Source organism: Chroicocephalus ridibundus, chromosome 8, assembly GCF_963924245.1.
Source record: "Chroicocephalus ridibundus chromosome 8, bChrRid1.1, whole genome shotgun sequence".
Taxonomy (NCBI): domain Eukaryota; kingdom Metazoa; phylum Chordata; class Aves; order Charadriiformes; family Laridae; genus Chroicocephalus; species Chroicocephalus ridibundus.
Genome location: NC_086291.1, coordinates 7,572,886 through 7,592,989, shown reverse-complemented (window position 1 = coordinate 7,592,989; position 20,104 = coordinate 7,572,886). Strand labels below are relative to the sequence as shown.

The window sequence follows — 20,104 nt, the reverse complement described above, 5'->3', positions numbered from 1 at the left end:
TCTAAGCCAGCTAGAGACTCATCTAAACCCCAGTGTGATTTATTCTTCAATTATTTTCATGGCTTCAGGTAACTATTCCCAATAAATCAAATATCTAAACGTGAAGAGATTTCCCAAGGCACAAGTGGTTTTATCCAATTAAGTCTACTAGCCCAATTACAGATTCGAAATGAATGATGATTTATCATACTTTATAAACTATAGCTATCAATAGCATTATATTTTTCTCAAACAGACTTATGTTTCCTTGTAAACCATCTCATAGTCGTGGGTAACACCCTCATCTTTAGCTTACCTTAACAGCCCACGGTACATCACTTGATGCTGTTCCACTGAGTAGCAAAGGACTATTAGTATCAGTCTAAAGAAAAACAGGAGATAAACGCACATTAAAAAAAGACATGGTTCTGACCTTGCAAAACCACTCCCTTATTTGAGAAGGTACTCCTTCTCAAAGCCAGAACTGCATTTTAGTCACTCCTACCTTAGTTAAGGATACCAAAATTTAGATAAGAAATTTAAAATGTTTCTTCCGTTAAGGACAACACTAATAGAACAAATACCATTTATATTCAAATTAAACACAATTGTATATTCAAATCCCCACTAGAACATGTACATTCTTATTCCGCACTGCTTAATTTTCCCCTATTGTAGGGCCCTATTGCCCTACAACATCACTTTCAGAAGTGTTTAGTATTTATACCAAAACTTCCTAATTGTTTACTTAAAAACAGTTCTTATTAATGAGTTGATATGTTCAATTAAAAAAGAAATCTTACAAATCTTGGTGGAGGAACAGGCAAATTAAGACTACTCAGGGAAACATCCAGTCCATTCTGGGCACATGCTACAAGTCGTAAAGCCACAAAAAATTCCTACAGGAAAAATGAAATTTTAAAGGATTTATTATGTGAAAATACTCAAATTTCAGAAGAATTAAGAGCTTTTCTAATATTGCTATAAATACAAAGGGTTGCAAACGGCTTCAAAGGCAGTCACAAAGTGACCGAAAGCAGCAGTCAGCAACTGCTGAATTCCACCAGTGAGGCAAAGTTTGTAATTACTGGCTCCAAGCATTTAGTAACCTCCTGGTTAATGTGGTCAGTTCTCAGCACTCAGTTCTTCTGTGCCAGAGCAGTGAAAATTTAAAGTAGCCATTACAGTTACTCTTGGAAGAGCTGAGTTGATCCCAAAGGTGGCAGTTGATGGACAGGGAGGAAAGAAAGGTACAGCACCTTAGAAAAATGAACCAAAAGAAGTCTGGGGAAGAAAAAAAAAGTTTGGTAGATGCTACAAGCTCCCCCTTTTCCTACCATGGGATGAAGCAGCTAGCTCTCCACAGGCTGCTGTTTAAGTAACCATGCTACAAACCAAACAGCAACACACATTAGAGCTTTTCAGTAGCACCACTGATATGGAAGTCTGACTGTCATACTGCTTATCACTACAACTTTGGAAGAACAACTCCAACCAGAATGTGCTAATGTCAAGTCCACCTAAATTAGATAAATTCTGAAAAAAATTCTGAAGATTTTACTAGAATTTTAATTTCTGCATTGTGTCCTCCAAGATTAACAGGAAAAGTCACCTTTACAGTAAATACAGTACATTAACCCTTAAATTACCTCTCAGTATATTGAATTACACAGCTATACAGAAGAAAAACTGATGAGGTAGCTGAAGGCTACTTAATTTATTGTAGCTTAAACTACAGTGGGAAGTATGTAACTAGTTCCAACTAGAAAAATCTGAAAAAAAAAATCAGTTAGAAAAACTGCTTTCCTGAACCAGAAATCTTAACTGTTATCTTAGTTCAAGGCTTGCTAACAGAGTAACCTTGTACATCATATAAATAATCATACCTGTTTACTCAGGATACCTTTGCCATCAGTATCAGCCAAGTCCCAAATCTAAAACATAAAAATAGACACAAAGTGTTTCACAGCACTGAGAGCAAGCTGGCAATTTCCCACTTCACTTAACAATGCATTCTTGGATGAAAGTCCACAGTTCACGATAGCACCTATTTATGATGAAAAATTTAAATATTGTTTTGATTTAGACCATAAGCTACATACACAGCAGAATAAGCAAGGATACTGAAGTTGGAAACTATTGGATGGCACAACTGAAAACACATTAGGGAAGATCACGTATCCTGTAGTACCACTAAGTATTTTAATTTACACAGGATACTAACTGAAGCAAGAGACAGGATAATTAAATAATTGTCATTAAATACCTTTCCAAGTACCAAATCGGTCAATCCAGACTTTTTCAAGAAAACAGCGGCGTCAGAAGCTAACACTCTTCCTGCATTAGCAGAATCAACCTGGGGAGAGAAAAAACCTCACATGACAAACCAGCTTTTGAATTGATGCAAACTCTTTACATAGGCTCTCAAAAAGCTAGCAAAGAAGAATGCTCAAGTTCACACAGTCACTTTGAGAACAATCGTCAGACTTTTTTTAAAAAAAAAGAAAAGCTCACTTTCATTAAAAATCATGTTAATATTACAAGTAAGACATTTTGAACTAGCTGCTCCAGATTTAATATTAACAGGCAGGCTTTAGAAGTTCAGATAGTATCTTACATTTTATAGATAAAAGTTATACAATACTATCTTGAAAACCAAGGTCTTCCCATCCATGATCAGCTGAGATGCCCTGAAACTGAAGAATTTGCAACATGATAAACATTTCAAAGGACAGGAAAGATGCAACAGAGGTCACTTACTTTCCACACTTCCTGGAGAGAAAGAGACAGAGAACCGAAACTGAAATCCTACAAATAAACGAGCATGCATGGAAAACTGAAGCACATGCACAGAAAAAATAACTTGATACTAGCATTAGGTTTCCCAGTATCCCCTTTTGAAGATCAAGGCTTTTTGAGCACTTGCTGAACACTGAGTCCTCATGGCTGTCTTTGAAATCGCCTGAGAATGCCTAGTGGAAACTAGTGCTTCAGAGAGAACAGAAAGCTTGGGAAGATACAGAAAACACTTGATGATGACGTATTGCATCATTTACAGTCTCATAGCTTTGTGTTGAAACAAAGACTATATTCAATATTTTGTTTGGAACGTAAGACCAACCTTCCAAGTTCATGGGTGCAGCACACGCAAAGTGCCGAAAGCAAACAGCTCCCAAAGATGGGTTTAGAGCTAACTAGCGAAAGACCGTGAAGAATTTATCATTTGGAAAGCATGCTGCAGCATACAAAGGTTGTCTGTAGACACTTCTGCTTCTAAAAGTGAAAATAATCCCAAAAGCATCATTTAATACAAAAGTGAAAACATCTTTTATTTTCAACACAACTAATATGATTTTAATCAGGAGAGACTGTTTCCTCTAATTGAGGATTCCCTGGTCAAGGCAATAAAAATCACAAACACTACAGCCTTGTAGCCTCCTTTTCAGATTTTTAAAGTATCTAATTCAGTCTGTATGAGAGAGCTGTTCATATTATAGGCAAAAAGTTGCCAAGACACTGCATCAAATACCGGTTTTAGTTAGCAGGGCTGACCTTCCACATAAGCACAGTAATTTTGGCACCCAGGCAGAAAACTTCCAGCCTAGGACTTCTCTACTCTTTCGGAAAAGTCAAAGCAACACAGTATCAGCTGTATTTATTTTCCACTTCCTCACCTACAACCCAGAGGAAGGTGACTTTAAAAGGATTTAAGCAGCATTCTTATTTAAACCAATATGGATACAGTTTCTTTTTGTGCAACTAATTCCCCAAATTTTAGTAAGTATTTTTTAAAAGGGCTGATTTCAATTTCTTTATCTGGTTTTGCATGCTGGAATGGGGGTACTTACTAAGCAGTGCAGAAGATTGGCTTATGTTTGATTATTGCACTGAGATCACTGGTATTTGTCAGCTACACACCAACTTGGTAGCGCTTTTTCTCTAATGTGCAAAAAGCAGTTTTCATAGCTGAAATGGCCAACAACTCTCTTTTTGCAAGTTGTCTTTTGTAGAGCCAGAAATGATTAAAAGTTAAAAACATACCTCTAATGTCATGAGGTCACAAGGTAACAGTGAGAAGTACTGCAGCTCAGGATTCATCAAGACTTTATGCTGCTTACTGGCTACACTGCATAACCCAATTAAGTCATTTCCTACCACTTCATCACATGTATTTAAATCTCTCCTTTAACCTCAGCCTGTTGTGAGAGTCAGTCTAGAAAAGGTTAAACAGAAAAACGTTTCTTTGAAAGAAAAGTGTCCCTATTGAAAGGTTAAGGTTTCAAACGCATTGTACAAAGCCCAGGATTTATAGCCGTTTCACAACACGTTATGCCAGATGAATTAGTTTAAGTTTGTGATAGATCTGTAAGTGTACTAGGCATCAGGGCTATTTCAGATGATAAACTTATACTCAAGTTGCATGGAACACTCTGAAGTGCTTCTGGTACAAAAGAATAAAAACATGCTCTACTAGCATCATAGGACAAAGCGGGAAACGTCTTCCTGACATTTCTATTCTGAAAGCTGACATCTCCTTATCTAAGGGAGGGAAGGAAAAAATTATCTAGTACAACCGAAAGTCTTTAGACACAGTACATTCGAAAGCTACTCTTGAGGAGAAATGCTTGCACAAAAGAGTTTGGCTGAGCAAGTCAGAAAATTAATCCTCTGGAAAACAAATCCATTGGCACAACTTCACTAACAGTAACATCACGTTGAAGGAATCCCCATTCCTGTATACTACTGAGACTGCTGGACAACAAATAGTACTCCAGTTTCACTAGGCTACACATTCCAACAAACGCAAGATGCCAAGTGATTTAGGAACCAGTATCACATTCGTGCTTAAATTCAGTTTCTTTATCCACCTTCCTGCGTCACACTTCAGTGGTTACGCAATTGCAATCAAGAGGAAGAGACAAACAGGTAGGTGACAAAGATGATACACAGCAGTGATAGTAGCATTGAGCTAGGAAACCTAACATGCAAAAAACTGAGTTCCTTGCCTTTTCTTGTGACCTTGTAACGATCACCATAATATGGGATTCTCCTAAGGCTTTTAATGCAATGTCTAGAGACAGACACACAGTGGATTTGTCCATCAGACTGAAGGAAAACTTTGTGAGGGTAATAATATCTCCTTCAACCTTCAAGAACCATCCAAAATTATATCAAGATAAATTCTCTCTTCTTGTTTAGCAATTTCAAAACCACTACTCTCCTGCAGCGAAGAAAAACCCTTGTTAAAGTAAAATAGAAACCTCAAACTTTTCAGGCACCGTATGCTGATACACTTTAACTGCTGTTTTATGCACTTGATAATAGGACTAATCCTCTAAGCACAATCCAAAAACAGAGCGTGGATAGAAATCACGGTTTTCTCTCTTCCCGAGCAGATAAGCTTACATTCTAATGCCGACAGCCAAAAAATAAAGAGGTCGTATAAACTATATCCTGTCTTAGGACAGACAGACAGGAATGTTATCAGTTGCACAAACTAAAAAGCCACTTCCTATAAGGTTGGGTTTTTTACAGGGTTCATCAATTACTCATCAGGTCTTTCTATTAAAGAAAACCATAAAATCTATTTTAAGTTGTTTTATACAGTCTTTCCTTTAGTTTACGTTTCCTTAAAAGTTTTCACATACCTATGTTTGTACAATAACATATATAATGCATGATACAAAATATTGCTATTATAGAGTAGCTGAAACAAATACTGCTTTTCAAAAAAGCTGTATTTATAGGAATTAATACACCTTATTTTTGCTGGGCCTAAATATAAAAGACAGATGATAGATGAAATTTGTGTGGGGGTTTTTTTGTTGTTGAAGGTTTTTTTTTTTCTTTTTTTTTTTTTTCTTTATAAAAAGTCAAAAGATTTGTGTCTGTTGAGCGAAGCTGCAATAACTACACGCGTTCTCTTGGCATTCAGTGGTCTTCCATCCAAATTTCACTCCTTGCAGCATCCTGTAAGAATCTCCGGGGAAACTCCGAGAGAGATGCAAGTCTTACATAACACAAGCTGCACTACAGACGCAGGAAATTCAGCTTCACTTGTAAAATGTAACAAAGAACACAGCAATACAGTATTTCACAAGAATTTACTTAATTCCAAGAGCTAACACTCTTGTAACTGTAAAGTGATGCATGTCATACATACCTGGCAGTTTCCTAGCAAATTAAATAAGTCATCTTACAACCAATATTACCTTTATACTGATATAGCTCAGACCTAAGTGTTAGTTACTATAAAAACAGATTTTCAAGCAGGATAATTTTCCTTGAACTTTGTTTACACACTATTGACCATGCTGAAGTCTACAGCAAAAGAATATTCTGTCTTTAAAATACAAAATACAGTTTTTTCTCTCAACAAGAATACACATACCTGTCGGTAGAATTTCTCATACACAGGATTTGCACTCGATAGCTGCCAAAGAGAGAGAGAGAGAAAGTTAACCCTAAGGATCCATATTTCAATTCCCCTCTCCCTGGATAAATAAAGATAGAAAACACTTTTTACTGCTCTTCAAAGAAGCATTAAGCATTTATATAATTCTATTTATTCTGTAAAATGATGAGGACTATGACAGCTCTTCATGCTGCAACTTTCAGAAGACTAAATTATTGTTTTGAAGTTGGTGATACTAACCGCTATCAGATTACGATCAGACAGGTCACCAGGCTAGGCAGTGTGAAACAAGAATTCTTAGGCGAGATCATCTATAGGCAACAGAAGAAACCTGAAACAATACTGGCTATCTATTGTTTTGTAACCTGATGATTACAAAACAATATAATTTTATTTCGTTATCCACTGCATCATTCTTTAAAATTTAGTGACATATGCAACGAGCCTGTAAAATTTTCAGATACCCAAATTAACTCCTGGATTCACAACTAAATCCACGGCAATGGCGCAACATAAAAAAAGTAATATTTTAACTTAGTTTTTTGTAACTTGAATCCTTAACAGAGATAACTTTTGCCTTAATTCCACTGCCATCTACTATTCAGTGCTCACCTAAACTTAGGTGGACAAGGATAAAACAGCTTCTTTAGAAAAGGCCCTTCCTTTACAAATTTAATCTTAAACCATTCTTAGAAACTCTAAAAAAAGACCAAGATCTGAAGTCATGCAAAACTTATTCTCCTCGTCTACACCAAATACCCTTGTCCAAAGGATTCCCAAGAAATGTATTGTTGGGGTTACCTCTCTTCCTCGGCATAAAAACAGGTACCAAATTGGATACTATTTTCACGAAGTGCATATTGCCTAAACCAAAGACTGTGCATGACTGAGTGCATTTATGCAGACTATAACCCTAGAATTATCGTAGCATGTTGCCCTCACAAACCCAGCTGGAACAACTGAGAATGATACAAGTTAATTACACAACACATACTAAAAAAGCCCAACAAACCCCAAAACACATAATTTTGAATATCATCAAAAAAATTGAATTCTCTTCCTTAAGGGATATATAATCTTAAACCCCAGGATTTACAGACCTTTGTACAAGCTGAATCTAAACAAGGTAGCTTCTTCAGCTTTAAAATTTAGAAGTTTGCATTGAAATATGGAAACCAACAGTATTCTAGAAGTTGTCATCAATCATACAGTTGTGGATAACACTTTAATACAGTCTGTATAAATGGTGACAGTTTAAATAAAACCACATATGTTTTCCTATAGCAACAACTAATACAGTTGCTCTTTTGGCTAAGCACTTAGATGTTCGCAGGCGTCGATTATCAAAGAACATTAATTGGAAGATTGGTAGAAATCAGGGGTTTAGTGCGATCCTGTTCAACTACAGAAAGTGTGCAGTACCACCAGAACATCCTGAAAGACAAAGCATAGAGAACAGCCAGAAATAACAGGAGAACTTTCATTCGGAACTTGACATCTGCTTATTCAGCAAGTACTCTGTCCCAGAGACACTCAGTTTCTTCTGTGAGTCACAAGGCATTTCTGATTCCCTAGGGTTTTTTTGTTTTGGTTTAATTTGTTTGGTTTTGGGTTGTTGGGTTTTTTTTCAGGGCGGGGGGGAGGAGGAGTGCAGGAGATGGTGAGTTTTTGTTTGTTTGTTGGGGGATGGGTGGGAAATACCTCTCACATAGCAAAAATTACATCAGCTGGTGTCGTGGTTTAACCCCAGCTAGCAGCTAGGGCCAGCAGTTGCTCACCCACCTTCACTTATCCCCAGAAAGGTAGGGAGAAGAGGGAAGAATGAGGGGGAACAGAAAAAAAAAAAAAAAGGTCTCATGGGTTGAGATGTAGACAGTTTAATAGAACAATATCAGAAAAGGAAAATAAAAATAATAACAACACACCACCCAGTGAACTGGCACCATCCCGAGCAGTGATCGTGAGTACCCACTCCCCGGCCAACGCCATTTATATACCCAACATGATGACTATGATACGGAATATTCCATTGGCCATTCCATCGATCTGTCTAGGCGGCTTCTCAGCTTCTATGGGAAGCTGAAAAAAGTCCTTGAAAACTATAAACATCACCTGGCAACAACTAAAATAATACGTATTAATGACACTCCTTTTGTACCAATCTGAAATACAGTAACTACAAGAAAATTAACTCTCTCCCAGATGAAACCAGGACAGCTGGGAAACCATCATTGGTATTCACTGCAATACATCCACTTATATACCTTAACCTTGCTCTGACTTTGCCCTGGTACCCAAAGACTTTTATTATTTCAACCACCAGCTAAGCAGGCATTTACACATCCCTTAAAATAGCCTGATGAAACATAGTCAAGTTTTCCTAGACCCCTGACTACCATAACACCAATATAACTAACAACACTTTCAATCACTTTCCAGCATGCTCCAAAGCATACTATATTTTCTTAACTAAACCCCAAATGCTGTACCTATGAACACTTTGAACAGCAATCTAGAGGTGTAGTTCTCCTAAACATTCAAGTATTTTACTTACTCAGTATTACTTCATTATAATGTAAAAGTACAGGCACAAAACCAAATTAAAACTATGAGCAGAAAACTAGACTAGAATTGGCCAGCGCATATGCTAGAAGTATCAATTCTCACGCATCATCCCTCTTGCCCAATATCACCCTTTGTTCAGCCAAATGTCTCACTATTACAGCCAAATTGATCATTGTCACTCCTGGACAGGAAAAACCGTGTTGAAGTCCTGCAATGAAAACACTAAGTGCAAAACAATCCTTTCATTCAGTACTTATCAAATACGAGCCAGTAATTCTAATTTATTTCATTAGTGTTTCCAATATTCATTTTAACACCAGCATCACTGCAATAACTGGAATTTCCTGTGACGCCAAATAGAACAACAGTAGTAAAAAAAATTCCTAGGCTATTTTACTCATAACAGACTTGTTTTTCCTTCAAAGCATACCCCACAATAAAACAAGATACAAATACAGTCTAGGATATTCTTGATCTTCCGGGATATAAAGAAAAAAAACCAACCTGTTCAACATCTTTCAAAAAGCTGCTGTAGAATCTACCTGGCACAATTCTTTTTGCGGGACTGGTAACAACCAATTGCATAGAGTAAATTCAATTTGGTTTCAATGCAAAAAGAGTAAGGGAGAAAAGGTCAGATTCCACAGCGTACAAAAACAGAAATACATTATGATTCCATTTAAAAGTTTATCGCTTTAAGAGTAACATCTACTCTCATAATTATAACCTTTGTTGCAAACCTATGAACTTTAGAATATTAACCTAGGCCATAAACACCTTCAGGGACACCCGTCGTCTTCATCTTCTGTCAATCAAGCCTTTATATCCCAATGTTTTCATCCCTCTGGCACACTCACATTTAGGTGTAATGAGATACTACTACCAGTCTGTCCACCCCATCCATCCCCAACTTTACTTCGTGCAAAAACATTTAAAACCCAACCAAACTAAAGCTGTCCATTGAGACAAAAATAACTGTCCCCTCCAACCCAAATGAGATAGAATACCTTGCTTCTCCCCTTCTATCTTGATTAAAATCCAAAATGCTGTATTCTATCATGATGCAAAGCTCTAGAATTAATTTTAAGAGCTTCCAGGCCAAACGGCACAAATGTAAAAGTGTAACCATTCCTTTGCTGTTTTCTGGTTCCCAAAAGGACTCAGTATGGAAAAAAAGCTGTTCCTCTAAAAAACTTCAAGAATCCCAGCTCTCTATTTCCAAGAAGATAAGAAGGGAAGGAAAGGAGGAATAAAATGCAAGCAGTTCCTCTCAGTGCTCTTCCTGGTGCAGCTCCTCCTGACGTTTGACAATGGTATGAAATTAATACAAAAGAGACAACTGTAAGTACCAGCGACTATCCTACTTGGAACCCCTTCTACAGCAGTGGGTAGGTAGCCTGGTCACAGTACAGCTAGGATTACAAATAGGAAATAGATCAGTAAGGAAAAAAAAAAAGCCAACCAGCCAAAAAGCAGGTAAGTTTAAGGTAAGCTGGTTTTCTTACAATGCCCTTTTCAAACAATAATCAACTTGTCTTTCTCCCCTATCGCTTTACTGTCTGATCTGAAGGGTTTCATGGTAAAGCCTTCCACTACTTTCCATTCTATAACCAAGCATGTCTCCTACAGCAATAACAAAAGTAAAGATAGAAAACATTTATTATAGATTTATATACAAATACTACCAAGTACTTCAAAATTCAGCACTTTCATTCCCACTGAACAGCTGAAGCATGCACAGAAACTCTGCCATCTTCTCTCTGCATAGATGTCTGTCACTGCGTAATGAAGAACGGTTCGATTTAATTTTCAAATCGCTACAGGAAACCTCCACCATCTTCCAGTCAGTACTGAACAAAGCCTGTGTAACATGAAAGAGTACTCCACTGCCTTTTTAGATGCAGCTATTCTCTAGCACAGTTAATGCAATATCAACCAAAAAAAATGAAGTTCTATCTGCTTTAGGAGCAGTCAGCCTCCAATATACGCAAGTTTAAACACACATACATGCATAACTCAGTTTTCCTCATCTTTCATGGAGGACAGAAAGAGGAACAACAGATCTCTCACTTTGGTAAAACAACAAAGATCTTAGTTTTATCATTTTGTTGCTGTCTTACAAACAAAAAAAAAATAATCAGAAGTTTGCAAGGTTGCCAGAGACGTCTAAAGCTTTGGCTCTACATTGCAGATACTGTATATATTACTATGAGAGCGTCACTCATACACGGGATGTGAAATACTTATAGTATTCCAGTAACAAGATGTGAATCCTGGCAATGACTGCACTAGACAGGTATCTATCTAGCTTAGCCTCAGTTGTAATATTGAATGCTTTCCTTTGACAATAACCCACAGCATTCTGGACTCTGTGACACAATACCGAAGTTCAAACTGAGACTTGAAGATAATTAGGATACAAACCGATATTGCATGACTTTGTCTTGTTTACCAAAGCAGCCTACAACTACTTTTTAAGATGACTAGAACATTTTTCACAAAAATATTTTCATGATATCAGGAAAACACACACAAAAAGTTATCTTCCCATTCTGCCTGGGTGTTTCTGTACAGTCCTACTCCAAACAGTGAGTTTCCTCCTCCATCACACATAGGCGTTTTTTCCAGAATAAACCACAAGTTCAATTTTCAAGAGCAACAAGAAGTCTTTGAATGTCTGTATTACATCAGTTTTCAACAAACACATCTTCCCCACTCTCAAGATGCAGATTTTCTGTATCTTCAGATTTCTGTTCTTTCTTCCTCCGCAAATTCCCTAAATTAAGCAGGCCAGATAACCGACCATCCTTGGAAGGCAAAAATGCAACTCCTCATATTGGCTACAGATTAATTTGAGTTTTCCAACAACAGATGACAATTTGCAAGATAGGAACAGTTCCTTCTCACTGATGTTGCTAGATTGTTTCCAAACTAAAGGCGACCACAACAAAACATTCACTTGGTAGAAGTTTCCTTAGAAGTTCCCTATGAAATTCACAGTTATGCTCAGACCATAATGCTTGGTGAGCAAAAGCAAGTGGCAACAAGATGTTGCAGAATGAGTTCAAAATGGGGAGATAAAAGATACTTCAGATTATTATATTACTAAATTGGGGGAACGAGAGGGAGATAATCACCTTCAGTTTGCAACACTCTTTCAAGCATACGTGGTGAAATAAATTCCACTACAGCTACACAGGTCTGAAATATTTTTACTAATCAGCCAAAAAAATATAATTAGCACCAAAAAGTTTCAAATTACTTAAACAGAGCTTTGATATTCAAATAAAGGATGCCCAGCCCTCTGAGACACTGCAGCTGCAAAGTCATCTGAAAATACCCTAGTTTCATTTGGAAATACCCAACTTCCTAGCTATGTTAAATCACAGTCAAACCAAACATGGGAAGGAGAAAAGAAAATCTGACACAATCGTGAGCTTGCCGGCCGGTCAATATGCCTCTTACTCTCTGCACATGGTCTACCACAGGAAGTACTGATCTGCATACTTTTTATTGCTGGTGTTACTAACTGATCTAACTGCAGCAAGTAACTGTACACCACACACACCCACCCCCCTCACACACACCCCCTGGGTACTGTCATTTTCACTTCCTCATGCTCATCTAAACAGATTTAGAACACTTAACGATTTCTTACAACTTTTCATAACCCTCAAATTTCAGAAGTTAGAACCTACATTGAAGAAATTATCCTTAGGATTGCTGGACTTTCTAAGATGATTCTTATGCAACACAAAAAAACCAACCAAACAAAAAAAAAACCACCCCCACACAAGCGGTCAACAACAACAGAAATAGCTTCCTCAATTTAACCACTGATGTAAGCTGTAATCACAATGGTTTTAAGGATACTGTTGATTTTTCTGCTTCTGTCAACATTATCACATTTGTATTTAGTCCCCCTTCCATGTGACCAAAAAAGTAAATAAATTCTAGAATGAAAGGATTACACAGCCTGTAAGCAATAATGTCTTGCTTTAGAATGCACTAGAGCAGATACTCCTCCCCTCTCTCCAAATAGAGACCCAGAATAGCCCATGCCTTTAAATCAACAGAATTAAGGCTACTAGTCTACAAAAAGTTTTTTCCTCTTCAGTAAGAGGATGTTTAAAACTTTTCTCTTTTGCTTGAAGGCTGCTGAAAAAGAGACACAGAAAAGGCTAACCTAACATCGTTAATATTAAAGCAATCTTTCACAGAAAGCACTACTTCATAACTACGTATCTGTAGACCTTTAAAGACACATTTGTTTTCTGCACATATTTGAAATTCATCTTTTTACTGAACTTCTTTTTCACTCCTTTTTTTTTCCTTGCAATAGTTGATGATTTTCTCAAAAGTCAACTACATAAGTAACTGCAAATTGAGTAGTCTTGCTGACAACTTTTTAAGTTTACTTATATGTGCTTAAGTGATTCATGCTTATTTACCAGCCTTACTTTCTGTAATTATGACAGTCGATTATCGGATAGAAGCATCCCAAGCCAGGAGCATGTGCACCAACAGGCCCCGTCTCAGGTTTATGTCAGGCAGGAATGCAAATTTCTCATGTCCCTGATAAATGAAATAAAAATGTACCCAAAAGTGAAGTTTATTAGCTATCAAATCTCTAGAGAACAAGAAGTAATCCCAACAGCATGGGGCAATTCTACCACCACCAGGAAAAAAATGCAAGCAAGAAAGATTTAGGCAAAGTGAGATCAACGGAGCACCAAATGGTGCCAAGATTTCTCCAAGTTTTAAGACGCGCAAAGCTCTTCGCTATGAGGCACCTGTCCAGGCCGTACACAAACATGGTGTCCCCACACCACGGGGCCCACCAGAAAAAAAAGGTAAAGTGGCTTCCAAGCAATATCTGTGGAGTTAAGTTTCTGTTAAAGCAAGACACCGAGCCCTCCCTTACGAGCTGACCTCGCCCGCTGCCCGCTCGCTCGCCCGGGGCGGGGAGGCCGGGCCCCCACCGAGTTACCTGACCCCGGGCTATCGCCTTTCCAACCCTCCCCTCGCCTCCCGCTTCACCACCTGCCTTCAAAAACCTACGGGGCGGGTTGGGGTTTTTTCTGTTGTTGTTTAAACCTGTGTCTTTACAGAAGACAAAAGACCGACCGCGATTACAGCCGCCGCAGCCCAGACCTCGGCGGCGCTGCCCTCCCCGGCAGGCCGGGTCCCCCCACTCAGCGCCGGGGCGGAGGCACCTGCGGCCGGCCGGCATCTCGCTTCAGGCCCGGGGTCGTGGCTCGGGGCTCCCCCCACAGGCCACCACCCCCGGCCCCCACCGCGCCTCAGCCGCCACCTGACAGCGCCGGCGGCCGTTAGGGCGGCGGCGGCCACACAAAGCCCGGCGGGCAGCACCCAGCCGCTCCCCGCCGGCGTCCAGGCGGCCCCCGCCACCCTCAGGCCCCGCTTCGGTCCCGACCCCCCCACACCCCCAGCGCCGCGAGCCCGCTCCAGGCGGGGAGGCGGCGGGTCGGTAGGTACCTGTGTGAGGGAGAGGTGGGCGGCCATGCTGCTTCCATCATGCACCGGCCGGGCCGCAGGAAGGACGCGCCGCGGCCCCGCCACTGGCGGCACAACTTCAGCAACTTCCCCAGCCGGCACCGGTCAAAACCCGGCACCGGATCACCGCCCGCCCGGCCCGGCCGGAGCCGGAGCCTGAGCCTGAGCCTCCTCCGGCAGCCGCAAGCAAAACCGGGCGCCGGAGCGGGCGCGCCGGAGTCGGAGCCCACTCGAGGCAGCTGCAATAAAAACGCGGAGCCGGAGTTGTTGGACTGACACGATGGCCGACGTGCCCGCTCCCGGTGACCAGCCTTTCCCTCACCTTCTCGGTTGGCCCTGCTCCTGCTGTAGGTGCTTCGAGCATTTTGCACGGCGACAGTCCCCCAGCCGAGTCATGACACAAGTGGGGGAAGTCCCCGAACAGGAGGTGCATCAGGTCTGGGCTCGGTTGCAACAGAACTGGGCAGAGGGCCCGGGAGGAAGCGGGGCTGAGCCCGGCAGGACGTCCTGACCCGACATGTCCTCTCCTGGCTCAGCACCAGCGAGGGGCAGCCCCGGGCGCAGTCTCTCCCCCAGACCTCTCTCCCCTCACAGGAAATTATCTGCCCGCCCAGGCAACTGCTGGTTGTGAACATCCTCCTCCCCATCAGGCTGTTTGTGCTCGGTGGAACGCTGCAGGGAACAGCAGGTCTTCTGGGGGGGAAAAGGAGAAGAAAGGGGACAAGCAACCCTTACGACAGGAGAAACCATTAGATAGCAGGCAGCAAGAGAAACGAGGAGCATGCTGGAGTGGGAAGGAAACTGCCCCATGTTCTCCTAACCCGTGAGAAACAATCATGCACAAACAGGCTGAAAGCCATATTCCTGTCCCCGCTCATTCTCCTGCTCCTTCTCCTGCTCTAGCTGAATCTGGCAAATCTCCCTCTGCCGCAGGAGAGCCAGGGCAGAGGAGAGCACAAGCTGGTCCTCCTGTACCCGCTCCCGCCCACACACCAGCGATTTCAACTGCTATTCCGAGCTCTTTGCACTACCACATCACACGTCAGCCACTGAACGTGGAGGGAAATAATTCCTATTTTTTTACTTTACCCCAAGATGGATTTTAAACTTGAAGTGCACATTCGGACCGATAAGAGGAAATCACCCGGAGTCATACTCGATTATCAGAAAGATTCCTATTTCTCTGTGCTTAATTCTCCACCACTCTGCATTTTTTTTTGTCCTCTTCAACTCTGTTTCCTGCTTGTGCTGATACTGGTGCCCCACCTCTGCATCCCAGGATTGCTCAGCTGGCAGTCATCCTGGGCTGCTATTTCTCATCATCTGTCATGAAACGCGTGGGATCCCTCCTTCCCACCTATCCTCTGAGAAAGGTTTTATAGAAGCTCTGCTTCACCAACCTGTTTCTCAGTCATTGTTTCAGCAAGAAAAAGAAGATATGGAAGGGAAGAATATAAAAAGCAAACAGAATAGATACATAAAAATATTCACACCGTTGACATACTCACTGTCACACCTCTACTCCACGTGACGCTCATTTCCTCCTAAGTAAAATCCCTAGACAATAGCACAGGCTATATTTCTAGGTTGATTTTTTTCTTCTTTGATTAAAATTGGAACACTATCCCACAATAATTAATACTTGGAAATTAAAGCAGAAGACTGTAAAACTACAGCTGTGTCTCCTGGGGACAGCAGTATTTGAACCCATTAGTATTTGGGGGGGCCCTCAGCAGAGGTTTGGATGGCCTGGGTTTCTATCAGCTGCCATGATCTCGCGTGGATGCCCTTTGCTCCATCAGTTGTTTTTCCGTTCCCTCAGTCTCCTCTCCCCGGGCAAGGAGAACAGCTACAGCTTGGCAGCAGAGCGGTGGCCTCTCAGGAGAGAGGTTACACCCAAGCTGATGTCTTCTTGTTGTAAACAGAAGGAAAATGCAAAACAGGGTAATGGGACCTGGCTCTGGAGTTGGAGGCTTGATGTTGAGAGCTGTTGCGAGCGGGATTTTGTGGGCAGGCTGTCTGACTCGGCAGATGTGTCCTTGCTGCTGTTCCCCTTCTCTCTGCTGGGTATTGCATCAAGTGTTTCCCATCTGGTCCAGGACTAGACCCGCAGCTGCAGCGAGGCTACTGAAACAAGGGCGTAGAGTGAAGGAACACCAGGGACTTGTAGGGTACTCACCTCTCCCAACAGAGCCCTTCACGCAGGGCAGCCTCACCCAGAGCACATTAAATGTCCCATGTCCCCTCTGAGCAGAACGTGCTGTCCAGGTCTTTCTGCTCTGGCCCAGTGACTGCCCCTGACCTTCCTGAAGCCTCTGGGTTAGAAAATAAACACATTTTCCTCCCTCAAACTGTGACGTTCACAGCAGTCTGCTTGATCCAGAGCCTTTTCACGCTGCTGTTGAGCTCTCAGAAGCAGCAGCAGCTGCCTATGAGCTTCACTTGCTGCTTAGGAAGTAGCCGGCAGTGCCAGGAGTGTGGTTACGTACCTTCATGGCCCAGCCACGCATAGAGCACACCTGGCTCCGCTGAGAGGTAGACGGACTTTCAAAACACACGGTCATCATGCGTGACCACTCTGTCCACAATCTGCATACAAGGATCGCTCAAGGTAATCACTGCGGCCCCTGCAAATTAAAATAATAATGAGTTCCATTCAATCAATGCTGGATTAGTGTGGTCACATAAAACTTTGCTGTTGTTGAGAGTTCTGGGCCTCCTGCAGACAAATATTATCCCAGATGCCTGCAACCACCTGAGTTAAAACAACCAGCTCACGGCCTCAGACATCTCTGTAATAATTACGACAGCACTTGTCAGCCTGCTGAGAACGAACTGTTGTACGGCAGATTTGTATGAATCTAGAATGAGAGCTCCTAGGAGGAAACAGCTCTCTGCTTCTAAACTGGAACTGAAATGTCATAAAACTGGACTTCATACTTATTTTCTGTCAAGAGAAAAATCAGGGCTACTAAAATTTACCTGAAACCTTTGGCAGGTTTGCAAACCAGTGCCCCCAAATACTTTCTTGGCTTAGCCAAGAGCAGCTCACAAGGGCTTGGCCAGGGTGGAAGAGCTCCTCAAATCTGTAACTGGGGGAGTTAGTAAATGTACTTCTCCCCTTATTTGCTCGTCAGTGGAAACCCTGTTTTTGTGTCTCTCCCTTTGCTGACCCCATGAATCTTGGCCTTTTGCAGTATCTCCTGCTCTGACAATTGTGTAAATGTTGAAGGGGTGGTGGGATCATGTGCTGGGTTTTTGGAAAGCTTGTTAAGAATATAAGAAAGTCAAAAGGTCAATGAACTAGGTAAAAAATTAACAGTTTCATTTTATATCTTCTCACATTCAACGTGAATTCTCCTGCAGGAAATGTGTTTACCTGTAATCTGCTCTGTAATAACTGCTATATGTTGATCTATTTGTCATAAGAAGATCCTCTAGTACAGGACACTTCTGATACCAAAAGGACACAGAGAACAGTATTATTTGTAAATATAATAGGATTTTCTATGACTCTAAGTACTGACATTTTGGCAAATGTGTACCAGATCTCAGTGTTCTTTATTGTTTCTTTAAAAGTACAATGCACAAGGTTAAGTCTACCCTGGACAAACAAGTGACTACTAATAAATCAAATAAAAAAACAGCCAAACGGCTTGTGAAGAATGGGGCTTGCACCAGTTGCACCAGTACAGCTACAATAGCAGCAGCATAACCGTTTTGGTGCAAATCCCCATTGTAAGATACTGCGTAAGCGTATCAAGTGAGTTGTTCTAGTACAGTTGACTTGAGTTTGAGACCTCTGCTGCAGCAAGACAGTGTAGAAAGGCCTTACACAAGTCAGAATCAGCCACTAATGACCTCTGTGTATTATAAATCTCTTATGATCACCAAATATTTTTGTTAGTAAAGCTAATAACATTTTAATCATTTCCACTGGTCTCTCTGGAAATAGCATCTCTAAGTGTCCATCCCTTCCTTTATTATAGCTTTGTTTACATTATGGATCAGCACGCAGGAAGCCCATTATTTCTTTTTCCAAAACAACACGTAGGCATTTAGTATGACTTGTTCTGCTCGTTCTAGGAAAAGTATTATTACAACCCATGAACACTCGGGAAGCTGACTAGAGGAATGACTCACTCCTGCCTCCTGCATTCCTGAACATGAAATGACATATACAGCTTTCTGGAATTTCAGTGCAAAGCATTTTAGTAGCTCCAGTACTACAGATACAGAATCCAGGATCTAAACGGCAGAAGGATTGAACCATTTTGAGTTTCACGGAACAAAAGGAACCGTATGCCTGAACACAGAAAATCCTGGCAAAAAAAAATAAATTACTGTTCTATGATCAAAGAATGAAATGCAAGGGAACCGGCTCGCAGGTAAACACAGACTCTCATGTTGCACAGGTTTCAGAAAGCCAAGCAACAGCTGTGCTCTTGATACAAAACAGCATTTTTCTACACTTAGATTATTAAGAGATCTCTCCCTAGAAATGAGGAAGATCACACAAAACTCTGATGACCTTTTGGACCGAAGGTACCTCTTATCAAAAATCTCAGAGTACTTTCCAGGACTAGTGACACAAGTTGTTTTAGGAAGCCACAACTGCAGGCATGCCTTTAACTAGAAACACACCCCAGGATATGCTTTATGTGCTCTTTATATTTTATGCAGTGGCAAGTTTTCTAGATGTAGGGTTACTGATAGGCTGGTATGTTTTAAGGCCACAAAAAAACATTACAATAATCTAGCCTGACCTTCTGCATCGGATCTTCCATGGAGAACTGTTCATTTTTTGCATAAAACCTGTAATGTGTGAGTCCTACGGTGTATCTTCTAGGAGGATGGCTTGTTACTAGAGCCATCCTTATTAAAACCACAAGAGGAATAATCCGCTAATTCCTCTTGTGCTGTGCTCTTGGCTCCTCAGGCTGGTTTGCAGACTTCCAAAATTATAGCTGCCTTGAAACTGTTCTAAATTGGGATCATCAAATTTATATAAAACTGTAGCAGTATTAAAGAAGCACAAACTAGGATTTTAAGGTATATGCATATATATTCATCTGGATGGTGCTTTTGTTCAGATGTTCAGAAATACTTGAATATATCTGAATTCAATTTCTTCATCTGGCAGTCATGTCACATAGAAACAGAGTACAGTATGGAATAATTGTACCTCTTTGTTTTTGTAAATGATGTCACTTGTACTGCAAATATTCAGAATCCCAAAGGGCAAAACTATTTTTGAACTGTGATAATTAGAAAGAACAATCTTGAATTTTTATTAAGAGATTGAAATGTTACAGTTGATAATAACCTGAATAAGTCTTGAGTGAATCTCTTCAAAGCAATTAAATTTGATGGAAGAGTTGGCAAATTTAAAATGCAGCACTGCAGACCCATCTATACCATTTTAAAACATACACAATTTATCTTTTCATTAAGACTGTAACCGTATTTTCTCCAACTAATTTGTATGAGACAATTTCGTGGGGCTATACCTCATGCCCCAAAAGAATTAGAGAAAATGTAGATACACACAAGAGGTCAGTTTGACCTCTTTATCACCTAGGCAGGTGACACACAGCAGAGTAACATTTTTCACATAGGATTTAATTC

General features: G+C 40.8%; 1 protein-coding gene across 5 annotated transcripts in view; it reads right to left on the bottom strand.

Moving 5' to 3' along the window:
- The window catches only part of EPS15 (epidermal growth factor receptor pathway substrate 15), a 74,432-nt gene that overhangs the window by 38,205 nt on the left and 16,123 nt on the right, over nucleotides 1-20,104 (bottom strand). The window contains exons 4-9 of one of the 5 annotated variants that reach the window (XM_063343099.1): nucleotides 16,966-17,103; nucleotides 6,371-6,412; nucleotides 2,246-2,335; nucleotides 1,866-1,913; nucleotides 783-878; nucleotides 296-361 (exon numbers count right to left, since the gene is read on the bottom strand). In XM_063343099.1, the coding sequence (XP_063199169.1) occupies nucleotides 296-361; nucleotides 783-878; nucleotides 1,866-1,913; nucleotides 2,246-2,335; nucleotides 6,371-6,412; nucleotides 16,966-17,043 (420 nt within the window). In that variant the 5' untranslated portion in view covers nucleotides 17,044-17,103. Of the gene's footprint in view, nucleotides 1-295; nucleotides 362-782; nucleotides 879-1,865; nucleotides 1,914-2,245; nucleotides 2,336-6,370; nucleotides 6,413-14,458; nucleotides 14,632-14,798; nucleotides 14,925-16,965; nucleotides 17,104-20,104 lie in introns of those variants that run through there. The other 4 variants (XM_063343101.1, XM_063343102.1, XM_063343098.1 and 1 more) reach the window with 4 other exon arrangements.